General features: G+C 43.7%; 1 protein-coding gene across 2 annotated transcripts in view; it reads right to left on the minus strand.

The window, feature by feature from the left end:
* LIMA1 (LIM domain and actin binding 1) overlaps window positions 1–15,464 on the minus strand; it is a 207,547-nt gene that overhangs the window by 21,125 nt on the left and 170,958 nt on the right. For both annotated transcript variants that reach the window (XM_086966210.1, XM_086966218.1), the window contains 4 exons: window positions 11,551–11,690; window positions 8,112–8,837; window positions 4,673–4,727; window positions 3,266–3,369 (listed from right to left, as the gene is read on the minus strand). In XM_086966210.1, coding sequence (XP_086822336.1) covers window positions 3,266–3,369; window positions 4,673–4,727; window positions 8,112–8,837; window positions 11,551–11,690 — 1,025 coding nt within the window. The remainder of the gene's footprint in view (window positions 1–3,265; window positions 3,370–4,672; window positions 4,728–8,111; window positions 8,838–11,550; window positions 11,691–15,464) is intronic.

The raw sequence follows: 15,464 nt of genomic DNA on the forward strand, positions 1-15,464 counted from the left end.
AGAACTAAATAGGTTGTCAAAAAATTGTTTAGGTGGCCTGGTATGGCTATTGTTAAAGAAAGGTTTGTGATGTCATGCTCACCTTGTGTCATGGCCGATAAATCTCCCAAAACGTTTAACCTATATTAATTGGGCTACTCTCCAGTATCTGAGGGAGTCTACTGCTACAGATATTATGGACCCGGTTGGTGATTTCTAGAAGTATATAATCACATTTTCCCCCCAAATTTTTTATTTGATTTTCAGGGAAGTTGACATGACAGGGGCATACAAGTAGTGTATTAGCAAACAGTGACGAAAGGATCACGCACTAACATATAAATGTACGTCTTAATACACCATAGTGCAGCATTGTAAAATACAAATGGAATCAAGGAGGCAAATACCATTAGCACAAATAAGCATTAAAGAAGGATACAGCGCACATTCAATGTATGTCCTACAATCTGCAATAGGTAAGTAAACAAAATGATCATCAATAGAGTCAACTATTTCCTCAATATTAGAACGAAAAGGTCGCTTGGGCCACACTGTCTGTAGGAAGCCATAGGACGAGGAAGCAAGAGTCAACATCTATGCTCTAGCAAATAATGTCAAATATTGGGGGGGGGGGGGGCGGGGGTGATGCAGGGGAATGTGAACTGACAGACAAGGGTCAGGTAGTGCAGTCCCTCTGATCTGTCCCGGGCCTAGTATGTGTAGAGGAGTGGTGTGGGGTGGCACAGAGTTAGTGACCATTAGAGAGCAAGTTATTGGTGGGGTGGGGGAGCTGGCAGTGAGGTTCCGATATGGCCGAGCGGGCTTCTTGTGACTGGTCTGCAATCGATAGTAAGTAATTGTGTAGTGGTTGTCAAATGTCTTTTGCTCCAGCGGTTGGGGGTCGAAGAGATGCATATAGTTATAATAGCACTCGTTGATTTATTTTCACAATGGCCTGTTGAAGTTCTTGATAAAATTGACACGGTTTGGACATTTTTGGTAGTGTGCATTTACTTTTGAAAGTATTCCTTCACCTATTTTAAGTGATAAATGTGTAACGTTTCTTTCGCATAAGGATAAAGATTATTTTAAGAGAAGAGTATTGGTGTTAAGCATAAAACCACACAGCTGCACAATCCTAGTGGAAATTTTATCATTGAGCGTTTCAACAGGGTTTTAAAAATGTGATTCACTTGGCTGTGAAGTCTGGTTTATCATAGGAAGACCAACTGGATAAATCAGTTTGGACTTCACAGGGTGTCCGTTAACGATGCTACATGATTGTGTCCTTTTGTAATAAGGAGTGGTAGGAATCCAAGGACCAAATACATTCCTGGGTGGTTGTTCAAGTCTTTTGTGGAGCATTGAGGAGGTTGGAGAGAGGTTGAAATCTACTCAGCTAGTATATGAAAGGAATTATGATATTAAGTATAACACCAAAATGTAGATGCTGGTGTTTGTCAGTGGTTCAGGGTGAAAAGACCTAGGACAATTCCTATGGGGGACATTCAGTTTTTGGAACTTCAGGAGGTGATAGAGGTTTTGGGTAATGCTTTTCGTTTTAGTGATGGCACGGTTTGGGGCCTTAAAAGGATTGATAAGCGTAGCACAGCGGGGAAGGATTGTGCCGTACAGGGAAATGAGGTGGCTTATGGTCTATGGTTTGAGGAGAATTACATTCCTTTTAAGGAGGGTGATGATGAGTGGGAAGGTAGGTAATGGTGTATTCATTAAGAAAAACCACTCCTGACAGTTCAACAGATGACTCACAGCAGTACTTGGAAAGACGGTTGAGTGAGTATTCAGAGGTGAGTGATGGGTCTTCTCCATAAGGCAAGATACCGTTACATAATGACTCTTCCATTATGTGTTGATTTTCTGCAGGTTGATTCCCCGCTTAGGTATAGTTATGTGCCTAGAAGGGATAGGAAACCTTATGATGATGAAAGATTATTCCTGTGATTACATTTAAATTTGAGAATTTGTGTTAGTCATTATTATATTCTAACATGTTTGTTCCTTTTATTTTGATTCCCGTTTGGATTGGAGATTTTCCATGGGATGACAATCGAGGATATGGGTTAGTCATTATTATATTCTAGGTTATTTGCTTTCTTATCTTCAATTTGATTTCTCAATACTTTTATCTTGTGTTCGATATTTTTTTTGTATATGTGTGTTTGATTTTTGTGTATGGGGGTGGGGTGTTATGTCGGTTCCTATGTTAGCTCACATTCCATGCTGATGTATTGGAAAGTGAACAAAGATCCAAAACGCACAGAGTGGGACAAGGACGTGCCCTCTGTCTGCTCTCTTTGGTATGGCTTAAACTACGTATTTCCACCAACTGCTATTGAACCCATCTTTGTACACAACACTCTTCTTTAAGACATCTCCAGGACATGCTCAGAACCTGTGATCAGCCCTCAGAGATCTGAAGCTTAAACAACTCAGGTGTGCTCTCAGACACCTTCAGTCTGCTGTTGGAATCCATGAAAGTGCAACACTAAATACTTCAGACACCCCATTTTGGTACTTATACTCAAGTTCTGTTTAAAAATGGAACACCTGGGACAGAGTGGAAAAGGGCAACTGGTTAGATAATAAAATCATACAAATTAAAAAGCAGACTGATGGTGAGCTGCTTTCCAACAACGAACCGTTGATCAAATTGTATTAATTGACTTTTACATTAAGGTTTAAGCTTTGCCGTTTCCTTAATGCAAATCCATTACACGTGTATAATGAGGTACAGCAGACCTGGCTTGCTACTTGCGAAGAACAGTATGTAGGCATCTGGGGGAGAAAAAAAAAAAAGGTGCAAAGCGAGACTAAAATACCCAAACAAAGCATGTGGTCCCATGCCAGCTCAAGCCTATCCTAGACGGTCTATTTTCTGGCCACCAGTCCACCACCTGACTTAAGGAAGGCATCAAGAGGCCTTGCTAGACACTACTTTCTGAGATGACAGTTGCATTACCCTACAGAAATGAAATAGAAACAATAATAACTATGTGGGTAATGTTATACTTTTATGGCTTTAGAAACAAAACTACGTTTGGCGTAACAAACCAGGAACGCAGTGACAACACAGACTATTCGGGATCAAGTTCGCGCTATATAAAACTTTATAAATAAAAATAAATTAATAAATAAAGGGAACGAGGTCCAAGTATGCACATGTTCATTGAAGCTGGATAAATAGAATCTGAGTATTAGTAAAACACTTCACCAACTACACTCTGCCCTGATTTAGCAATAGACAAATATCAGCTGCCATACTAACCTTGATTACTTTGGGAGGAGTGATCTCTAGCTGGCTGGCCTCCAGAAAAGAAGGGTTTTGTGGGTGTGAGCCTGGAGACTTCGGCTGTTCACTTTTGCTTGAGCCTTTAGCAAAGAAATAAATGCACATGGTTAACTGGACTTCTGGAAATGGAGCAGAGCAGATGGTATTTTCTATTCCATGCACTACTCCTCAATCAGGATACCACCCGGTGACAGAATGACATGTCTGGTTAATAGCAGCTGCAAGAAGCCCAAAGGCACCCTTGGGTGAATACTAGGATCTGGCCACTGTACAAATGCGAAGACAGAACAGGTGGGAAACAGTGGGTAGGTAAGACTCATACTCGAGGACATGCAAGAACTATGGGCATCGAAATGGATTTGAAATGCCCAGATGGCATCAGCTGAAGACTATTCTTAGAATGCTGCATGGTCAGGGCAATAAGTCCGAGTAAAGACGGCAGGAGAGGTGGGGAAAAAAAAGACGAGCTGCAAGTGAGGGATGCACATGGTGAATTAAAGAAAACTAGCATTATTGGTGCATGAATCAAAGTCATTAAGATACAGATAGCTAGGTGAATCATAACCACCACTCTGAAAAGGAACATCATATTATTACACTAAGAGGGCAAGGTGGCGGGCAGCTGTGAATAGTGCAGAAGCCCACCCTTCCCACCGATTTGCAGCACACCAAAACACACTTAGTCTCATAGCCTCTCTTGTCCTGAACCCTATTCGACTCAATTTAGACAGTGTGACAAGCAGCATCACGCAGTTTTCCCTCTTCCACACCCGCCCCCCCTAACAAATCCACCACAGTATCAATTTGCCAATGACTACATCATTAAATGTCCCAGTGCCCTGGGGGGGTTACTTCATCTCAGCACAGGTGTGGTGGCTGCTTTATTGGACTACAATGGGGTTTTTGTGAAGAGGCGAGAGGAAGGATGGAGCCTAAGATGAGTAAAAACTAAAGGATGAAGGCAGAGAGATGCATAGACTAGCAAGAGGAAAATACATTGGTATATGCTTCCAAGATGCCAGTGTTCGCCAAATGATTATACTTGTAAGGGAAATTTTGATTTGAAATTCCTTGACATTCATGGGGTAGCATTTCTGACAGCACGCTAGAGAGGTGAGAAATAAAGCTATCCAAGAAGACGGCAGAATGAGATTGAATGAACTAATGAAGGCTTTTGTCCACTAGCAGAGGGGATTCCCAGACAGGAGGGGCTCATAGGTACAGTGAGAGGGTAAAGGTTGTCTAGGACGTGAAGTAGGGGGCAGCTAATCCAGTCAGAGATTGGTAGGGTTGTAGTTTGGGTGCTAAATAGTTGTCTGAGTGGATTACCCAGGGTATTAAAAGTCAGTGAATAGGCACTGGCTTAAAATTCAAGACACTTACTACTGTGATCTGTGGCATTCCTGCAAGCTGAAGGACCATTCTCCAATATAAAGACCTGTAAAATGAAAGCAAATTCCCACTATTATTAAAAGGGTTATTTTTTCAGGAGATTTTCTACTCAAGTGACAGTCAGAAGCTACAACGCACCCAACTCCCCCAAAACCAGGTCAATTTGTTCTCAAACAAAATATTGTTCTGAAATAGAAACCAATAGAGAATAATCATGCAACTCCATCTTGAGACTGGACTAGCTGCTGGTATGTACTCGCACCAAGTGTCAACAGGCTAACTAGCTTCATGCAAAAGCACTTTCACTTGCTTGCTTTTTTCTTTTTCAACTGCACATATATGAACTTTCAAATACACATGCACAGTATGCAAAATGGAGTTTCCGTAGTCGTGCATTGTGCATACGGTTGTTTTAGCACCTGCACAACATTTAAAGGGGGCTTCACATCAAGTGTAACTGAGCATTTTACCTACTTACACTAGCTGCAAACAGGTTTCTTTTGCTCTTTAAAAGGTGTAAATGGCATTATTTTCACTATACTTTAACATGGTTTAGGTTTACACCAGTTGAATTGAGATTAAAGTACCCTTTTTGCCTACTCTCGCAGAGACAATGCAAAGTAGTTCCTCAAAATATCCTCAAAAGTAAAAACCTATCACCATACTATACAAAAGTAAAAGTGTTTCGCAGTGTTGCACTTGGCTATATTGACACTTTTCTACCATTTTACACTGAGCTTGCATCAGATATAAAGATGCAGTTTTGCCTCCTCTATTATGGTCCAACGTGCTTGGGTATAAAGGGGTTTTTGAATTAATAAACTGAGAACACAGTCATTTTCAACCACTAGCACCAGATGTCGTGGGGTATTATGCCCATTCTCATCCAGTGTAAAGGGGCCTTTTCTGCCCTGTTACACTGGATGTCAATGGACTTAACATCCTCTGGCCGGCAAAAAGAAGCTCTTTTAACTAACTCTACTCTAAAGGGGTTTCTCAAGTTCAAAAGGTCAGGCAAAGACTATAACGGAAAATTGTACTGGGTTGCAAATGGATCTTTACATGCACGTGACCAGTAGTTGAACCCAATCTAAAGTAGTTAAACAGTGGAAGTCTCAATAGATCATCCACATGCTAAGACAGGATGTCAGGGATAGACTAATGATCTCTGCCTCCATGTGCCCAAATCTCGGTTATAATTTATTGCAACATAAGTCGCCCAGATCCTCATCGGTTTCTCAGGATGGCACATGACCACCTACATAACGCCTATAAACAAGCAAATGATTATTCTGTTCCCTTTGAATAATGGAAAGCATACATTAGAGATCGTGATGTAGGTAATAGCGCACAACCAACTACCAGAGAACTATATCATAATACATCACTATTCATAAAACAAGATAGCATAGTTTTGTTGATAAACAAGTCGAGCCTTTCGGGCTCCCAGGCCTAATGGTATGCCTAGCAACATCATAAAACATGATCCTATACTCAGGAGTTCTCTTTAATACTGGCTGTTTTCTAAAGTTTTGAATTATTGTATAATACCTCCATTGTGGAAAGGATCGATCATTCAACTGATACATAAAAAGGGGGGGGGATTACCCCAAAAATTACAGCCGTATTGCACTGTTGGATTGCGACTGGAAGACTGTCGCAAAGTATTTGCTGTGCAAACTAGCTAACTTGGCAAATGAGAAAACATTTTTTTATATTAAACTTGGTTGCATTTAACAAAAATATTTAATAACTACAAGTGTCCATTCATCTGGGTGCTGAGGTGGGTGATTAACCCCTTGGGCGCGGCCGCGATTCTGCGCCTGGGCGGCGTTTTTTGAAGTGGGCGGGTTTATGACGGCCCCCAGCCGTCATCAGCACACGCCTACCGTGATGCATGACGGCTAGGGGCCGTCATCAGCATCGAAGGGGTTAAGGTTTGTGTTCCTAAAAACTAATGTTGCACGCAGTGAGGGTTTGGAGGAAAATAAGGATAGGGCACTAGGAAGTGGAGTAAATAGAGTCTCATTAGAGCCAGACTAGTTAGTTTACTTTAATCTTCGAGAGGCCGCAACTACTGCAAGTCAGATCACCAGTAAATATGAAAGAAACAAGATTTTTCATTTGTGCACCTTCAGCCCAACAGTAATGACGACGTGCAATATAGGCGGCAGCCATGACCACTTGTGACTTCTCAATGCATGACCACGTTATTAAAGATCTTCAAGACCTACAAAAAAGCACATGCAGAAGAGAGTGCAGGTCACCTCTGGGCAAGGTGTACTACACAAAATGAAGACCAGAGTGGAAAAATCAGTGAAAGATAGAAGTTTGATGAACAAACTTCTGTTGAGGAACAATGTTGCGGGACAGGAGGAGCACCTCAAACATTGGGGATAAATTACTTTCTATGCCATCTCCGGTACTGTACAACTCGAAACTGAACCAGAACACCTCGAACAGGTGGCTAGTCTACACCCAATTCAATCTTGAGGGTGATTTACGTCACGGATGGATAAAAGCTGAATAATGCAATTCAGTGCTTGAACACATCATAGGTTCTGTGATGGAATACAAGAGAGAACATTAATTGAACTAAGAACCAACACAAAGCCACAGATGTTAAGAGGACAGGGCCTATTGTGTCATACCTGAAAAATCTGTAGCAAAGCTGGTGCCAAGAAGAGATTTATTTTTTTAAAGAACGTAACAGAATTCGTATCTTCCCTGAATTATAGTGACCCCAACAATAAGGACACATTGCTGCAACTTACGAAGAAATGTAATAGATGGGAGTCATCACAGTAGTATCTAAGCCGGACTGGAAGGTGTGATTGGAAGGTAGGAGGGACACTGGAAAGGGAGAAGATCACACATCTGAGGAAGCTCAAACCAAATGACTCACAACTGGACTTGAAAACTCCAGTCCACGGGGCTCCAAGAAGTACAGTTGATTGCGGAGGCGTGGTGGGGCTCTGCAGACCATGGGTAGCCCCTATTTAACACACACGTAATGCCTCATGTTTTGGTTGACTTCTTCCCTTATCCATACTGATTCCCTACTACCATATTGTGCACAGCAAGATTAAACCAGTACATAAATTCTGATATTACAATATACTACATCAAATGCTATGCACAAAAAGTGTTGATATTTAAAAAATGCAGTGGAAAAAATATAAAATGTGTCAGACCAATAGCTAGTTCAATGTCACACTTTAGAGGTAAGTGTAACCGAAATAGAAAAGGCTTTTCTGCAGCACATTCCAAATATAGTCTTGCCTTCCATAAGAGGATGAAAAACCTCTAGTAAAAAAATGTTGTGGCATCAGGACAGAACATTGGAAAAGTATTTCCCAAAAGAGCTATTCTCTAACATCAGTTTTTGCCTAGGATAATTGTGATCTCGGACACCATCAGCACATCTCACCTTTTCCTGATCACCAGAAGGGTGAGATCCTTCAAATCCTTGCTGCACGCTGTCCTTGTTAAGAAGTTCACCACCAGAGCCTGGCAATGAGCTCTCTTTGGAAGGTTGAATAGTAGGAGAGTCCACCGGCACACACTCCTTGTGAGTTCGGGAGCTTGCAGAGCTCAGCAGAGCACACTCCTCAGATAGCTTGGGGATGTCTGATCTTTGTGGTACATCTGCTTGGTATTGAGTTGAGCTCTGTGATTGCAGTGACACACCCTCTTGTGATAGCAAGGTACCCGCAACCCCATGCGACACATCTTGAAGCTGTGTACCGGCAAGAAATCCAGACCCCATTTTCTCTTTGGGAGGTGGGGAGGTCACATCCAGGGTCACCTCTTTGCCTTGGGGAGACAATGAGTCCAATGACTGGTGCACAGTATTTTCTTGAGATTGTGTTGCATCTTCTAGCTTGAGTGACACACTGTCTTTGTAGGATGGTGAACCAGCAGAGCCTGGGACAACGCTCACATTTGAAGGCGAGATGACCATAGACTCTGGCTGCAACTTTTCCTGGATCGGTGCTGTGCCTAGACTGATGCTCACTTGTACTGGTGAAGCAGCCAGCGGCTCTGCCAATTCAGGTTCTTCGGAAGGGTGGTTGCCAGGAGACTCCGGAGGTACATTTTCCTTTTGTTGCAGCTTGTGGCCTCGGATACTGTTGCTACCGCTTCGAAGGTCACTCTACGAAAGACCAAGAACATGTGTAAAAGTAGCTCCCATCCCTCTTTTGGTCGAGGCTCCCTACGCAATATACAGATGCAACGGCAATCCCCAAAAACCCACAAACAATATGTTTAAGATGTGCTCTACATAAAGCGTGTAACCTAAACATCACGGTGACTGACTCGCCTTGTCTTTTTCCCCAGATATTGAAATGGTAGCACAGAATTAAGGTCTGTTGATAAAGAAAGAGAAGCATGAAATGGAGCTCCTTTTTAGAGTTAGAATGACAAAAGATGGTGCTGTGGGAGCACAAGGAACAGCGCCTGTGTTACAGAAACAAAAGCACAGGATAGAGCTTGAACAGTACAGAACAGCGAAGTTTAAGGCTCCTAGTATAAAGAAATGAGAGCATAGGACGGAAGTCCAATACTTCAGAAAATGAAAGCACGGAATACAGCTCTAACTGTAGAGAAACTAGAGGTCATGATACAGCTCTGCTGGCACAGATTGTTAGGAGAGGACAAAGGTTTGCCGGTGTAGAAACTGGAGCAAAGAACAGAGCTTTAGTTGAGAAGAGAGCCCAGAGTCCAGGTCCAATGGTCTATAAAAGGCAAAGCCTAGGACCTAGCTCCTCGAGCATAGAAACAAGAGTGTAGAAGACAGTGCCAATGGCACAGAGTAAAGAACACAGCAACGATCTTCACTGCCAAAGAAATGAGAGAAAGGAAACAAGCTCCACTCGTACAGATATGGAGGCCTCAAAGGACACCGGAGAAGCCTACTTGGTAAAGATGGGAGATTGTGCAGCTGAGTCCTGTTGTAGAAAAGCAGGAGAGCTAGAAAGAATTTTACAGGACAAATGAAAATACATAAAGAGACTAAGCAAGGGCACAGCAGACAGCGCAGCTAGTAAATGAACAAGAGAGCTTTAAGGGTAAAGAAAGACTTGGAAGTTCCCCACTAGCAACCCAACAGGAGCACAGGACAGCAAGTTCAGCATGTTAGAAGAGTTCCACTGGTACACGTTGGGACGTTCTACAGAGTGAGATGAAAAACAAGTAAGGAGCGAAAGTGACAAATACTACAGCATAGAATGGAGATCAAACAGTCCAGAAACCAACATATAATGGAGTCATTCAGTATAGTCGAGGAACTGAATCGGGCATGCAGTCCAGAAATCTCTAGATATACACAGGCGAGTATATGTAACATTATACAGGAAAAAATGAGAGCACAGGATGGTGCATGACAAAGCAATGGGACAGATAAACTAGATTAAGAATTTGTGTACATGGAACAAGGCACACTGGCTCTTCATTAGGAGACAGGCTACTCATATTTGTGCAATTAGGCTTCCCACGCCAGAAAAGCAGGCTGACCAGTAGTCCACCTTCCTACTCATCGGCCTGGAATGTCCCAACCCATGATAGAAGGATGGGAGCTGCACCAAACAACATACTTTTGAACACACAACAGACACCAAAGGACATGAGCTGTACAGAGAGCGTACCCTGCTCCAAAGCTTAATTTGGGAAGTGTAGACTGCAGCCCTACTGTGCTGCAGGGGTCAAGGTGTGCCAAACTGTGCTCTTGTCCATAGGCCCTGGAGGGTTTCATTAGGTACACGTCCGCACCAGGTGAAATCAGGCCTGGAAATGTTGGGTCAAGGTTTGTGGACACCAGGGTACTCGGAACGGCAAATTGCGGAATTATGACTTGTGTCATCACTTGGAATGTAAGACAGCAGCTTGCAACGAGGGCTGTAGTCAGTTAGTGCTCCAGATAACGCAGACTGCCAAGATATACCACACACAAACATCCAACAGAACATCAACAAAACATCTTTCATAAACCCAACAATTCACAGTCCTACTTCATTAGCAGCTTCCACACTGTCCAAATCTGAACCAAAGTATGCCACACAAACATGGCATCATATGTCAAACTGAAACTGGAGAACCCATCACACTCTCAAACCCCCAATAAAACACAGACAGGTCATAGAGTGGCCTACCATATTGATGGTCAGAGGACTAGACACCATCAGACACCACATATACCAACAATTCACTACACATCAGACTCAACAGCAAACTTTAGAGACTATTCACAAATGTTAACAACCAAAGATAATATACATACAAAACTCAAACTGAAGGGCAAAAACACATCCATCTTAGTTCAGACTAGCCACATATTCAACAGCGTGCTTTAACTATCTCTGCCCAATTTAAGATAAGAGTAATTGGTCAGTACAACACCTCTCAGGCACCAATGCCAAGACATTGTGACCCCAACATAGAGACAGACTAGCACACAATACCAAAACATACCACCCGATGACGGAGTACAATTATGAAGCTTCCTGCGCAGACTCTAGTCTAGTAGACCGCATCAATTATAGACTGTGACCTATAGAAATACCAGTGACATAATAGAATATTCTTCACCAGTCCCTCAAAAGGACCCCCTTACTTACAACTCCAAGCGCAAGAGAATGAACCCATACCTGCCTCTAGCATTGTGCCTTATAGGAGACATCTCACTATCCAAAGTTCTTCGGCCCAAAAAATGCCGACACCACCAAAACTCTTTCCCTCCAAAGGACACAACACTGACAATAGGTCTCAACAAGACTTTCAAACAGTATTACCGGCAGCGAAGCCCTCAAGTCAACTGCAGAAATCAAATAGAAGGGCAATACAGGATGAGCAGTGAGAAAGCACCCCACCTTAGGAGCAGATGAGCTGCTTTGCTTGGATACTGCGGCTTGATATTTTGCCATCCGGTCCCGAAGGGAGCCCCTCTCCAGGCTGTTCCTGGTCAAACCCTTTGCAGGACTTGTTCTTTGAGCATTGTTAGTCAAAGGGCCTGTAAACAAAAACGAATGCAGAGTAACAAGTTTAATAAGCATTATCTACGACTGAAAGAGCAATAATCTTATTTTCAACATTTATCTGGAGCACTTTTCATCTCCTCTTCATGCACTCAAGTCCTTGGGCTCTACACCATATAAATTTAATTGGAAAAAGGAGGCACCCAAAAAGGTTTTCCATTATTCTTAGTTGTTGGATGCCACCTTTCCTGCCATATTCTCCCACAAACTGTTATAATTCCCTAGGTATAAGCAGACTGCAGATGCCGTCTACAACCGAAGTGAAGATCATGGTTTGTCCATCTGGTGGCACTGACAGTGTTGTGCTGTGTTCTCCCTTCAGGAGATGTGGTGAATGCTTAATGCAGTCCACTGTGTGCTGGTAGACTAACTAAAGTTTGCTACCTTGAAAGTAAGACGAGAAGCTCTCCATCCTGCCCAGGGACTGGTTCCTTTGTTATGATTTATCAACCCATGCACTTAGAATGCCACAGTATTAACAACCTTAACTTGTCCTTGTTTATTATCCGACTACGAACACTGAGCAGTGCATGAGACCGCAAGTCTATTTTGCCTTCTGTATTCCTGCATGGAATGCAGTGCACTCGACTGTCCAAAGAACTAGGCCTGTTCACCTATCGTTTCTCTAAATGCACCTTCGAAATGTGCATTTATGTACAAAGGGAAAAACAACTAAGTATATGCCCCATTCTCAATGAGAAATGTTCCACTTAATGAATGTACACACAACTGCAAGAATAAGGTGCCATATCACTCGAGGAACACCAAATTAACCTACTCAAGCTATCCCACTAACACATGCATCCAATGTATCCACCATAAAAATATTTACCCATACCTCTCCCGATGAGTCTTATTACTCAAAGAACACCCCCCTAAACTATCAAAGATGCCTCTCATCCGAACAACTACATAGAAAATAGGAAGGTCCCCAATACAGAGAAATACATAATGATAGACCTGGCCCTTTTGACAGGTTTATCCCTCAACTTTTTGCCTCCTATTTTTGTTGCCTATAGGATTCTGGGCACTTTACCATTGCTGATCAGTGCGAACGTGCATATGCTCTCTGTATAAATTGTGATATGATTGGTTATCCATGATTGGCATATTTGATTTCCTGGTATGTTCCTAGTAAATTGTACAAAATATGCCATGGCCTATAACCCAAATGCTCCTAGTGGGCTTGCAGCACTGGTTGTGCCACCTACAGGAGTAGCCCTGTAAATATTCCTCAGACCTACCACTGTAGTGTCTGCACGCGCAGTTTTAAACTGGCATGTTGCCCTGGCAGGTCCCAACCTTCCCTTACATGTAAGGGTCCTCTATGGTAAGTCCAAGGTACCCCCATGGGCAAGGTTCAGTCCATGGGTCGTTCTGTCTGTCAGTCACATCCTGATAGTGAAATACTGTGTATTTCGTTTTTCACTATTGAAAGGTTATCTGTCCCATAGGCTAACATGGGAGTTGCTTTGTAACATCTTAGAAGTATAACTTTTCATTGTGACAAGATGGAGACATCGAGATTAAGCTCTCTAAACTCTGAATTTATTAACACACCTTTTGGTGAAGGTGGTTTTTAAATTCCGTTTGAAAATGCCAATTTAAGAAAGTATGCATTTTCTTACTTTACCATACTGTGTGCCTCTGGCTGTTTGTGCATTCAGCGTCTGGTTTTGGAATGACAGGAGCTGGGGATGTGCATTCACTGTAGACAGTCACGGGGAGGGGGGAGGGGTTGGGGTAAAGGAGGTGTGTCCTGCCTTACTTGGGTGACTCATAGCTGGGCTGAATAGATCTGGTCTGCATTTAGAGTGGTGGGAGGAGTTTCGCTTGCACGTGAATAGGCTGTGTTTCAAAGCTGTCTCCGCCCCCTATGATCAAGCTGCACCAGGGAGGATTGGACTGGGTTTAGAGATCCTGCACACAGAGAACAATGACAAAATGGGGTAAAAGTATGAGACCTAAAACCCAAAAATGAAACCTGCCTGGGGGCGAGCTGGAGAAGCTGTATGAGGAGCGCTGCCCTTAACTTGTGTGGGGTAGGACGGCCTACAGTGGTTGTTTCAGCCTGGAGCAGAAGGACTGGGCTGTCCTACACCTTCTTTTCTTCTCGTCAAGGCATAAGCACCTGTTGAGCTCTTTTAATGTAGGACACCAGCTTGTGCTTTTAGCCAGTGAGTGGAGAGCGCTGTGTGTTGCCCAAGGGACACTCACCCCTGCATTGATTCTTGCCATAAAAAAAGTGAAAGCACATGAGGAGCGCTTTGTTTTAAAGCCCAGTGCATGTGTCAACGCTCCCTGCAACCCCGAAGAAGCACTGGGCATGTGCCATAAAAGCACGTGGAGAGCACTGTTTAGAAGCCAAGGTGGTGAGATACCACAGTGCTGCAGTCTCCTCGTGATTTTGAGTGAAAGGAGGGAAGAGATTGTCGCAGAGGAAACGCGATCTCCCTCCCTGGCAGCTGGTTTGTATGTGTGTGTAGCAAAGGCATCAGTCTCCCGAATTCCCCTGTTTGGCAACGGTACAGAAAGCTGCAGACTGTCCTGCAGCACCCAGGACAGGGGAAAAGAGGAAGGTAGCTGCCCCGCCCAGTGCAAGAACCAACGGCGGCCGTATGCCCAGCGCCCGGCACCTCCCGAGTGCAGATTCAGGTACGTGGTGAGCAGAGACCCTTCCCGGGCGAAGGCGGCGGAGCCTCACCTCCTTTCCCATGCCACATTTAAATTAGGCCGCTACACTGCCTCAGCTACTTCCCAGGCAGAGGGGACTAAGGGAGGTCACCCCACAGACAGGCTTCCATTGTTTGCACATACCAGGGGCATGTGAGCGACGGTGCTGGAAAGGTTTAGTCATCAAGGGAGGCCCCCACGCCAGGTAGCATACCAAGGATCATTTTTGCAGGATCTCATGTGGCGGTCCAAGAGACCTGGGAGGGTCTCAGACACACTGAGGCGTCTGCAATTGTTTGAAAGCGGCAGTTGGCTGCACCGTCCCAGTGTGTTCACAGGCAGTCGCACCTCAATGAGAACTTCCTGCAGGGGAAGGGAGTGAGCCGCCACCCCCCCCCCCCACCCCTCCCGCCTCCGTTGTATGCACATACTTAAGGGCACATATGCCTGATTTAGCAAGTCTGAGGGAATCCTCCACAGACAACCAGACTGCAAATCGATTTCAGTGAAACCACTCCGAGTACTGTATTATCTGTAATAGGTCCGCAAATGCACTGTGGTCTGGAATTTCATAATGAAATGTGGTAATTTATGTGAACCCAACCACAGCATTTTCTGTAGGCCTGGATGTTGTGCTTCACATAGGACACAAAGTGTTTGTTGTCACATGTGCTTTATGTAAAATACAAAGAGTTTGATGGCCTAATATTGTGGGTTATGCCAGTTGCACCTAGCCATAATGGGGGGGGGGGGGGGGGGGGGGGGGGGGGGCGGGACAAGTACCCCTCTGGAAACTGCACCATATGAACAGTGAGGGCGCAATAAATGTGGTGTTGTATGTTTTCACAACGTTTTTAGGACATGTGCAACTTCTAGTAATTTACTTCAGTGCACTACATGTATTATGACAATTGCCTATTTGGCAAAGTAATTGTGATTTATGAGATTGTGGTCAAGTTTATATAAAAAGACCTCATACATTGCATATAAAACAAGCTCGGAGTCTCTTTTGTGGTGTACCTAGTTTGTCACTGGTGAGTGTTGCGCAAAACGTTTACACATTGCCTCTGGGAAAA

This window comes from Lissotriton vulgaris, chromosome 1_1 (assembly GCF_964263255.1).
Source record: "Lissotriton vulgaris chromosome 1_1, aLisVul1.2, whole genome shotgun sequence".
NCBI lineage: Eukaryota > Metazoa > Chordata > Amphibia > Caudata > Salamandridae > Lissotriton > Lissotriton vulgaris.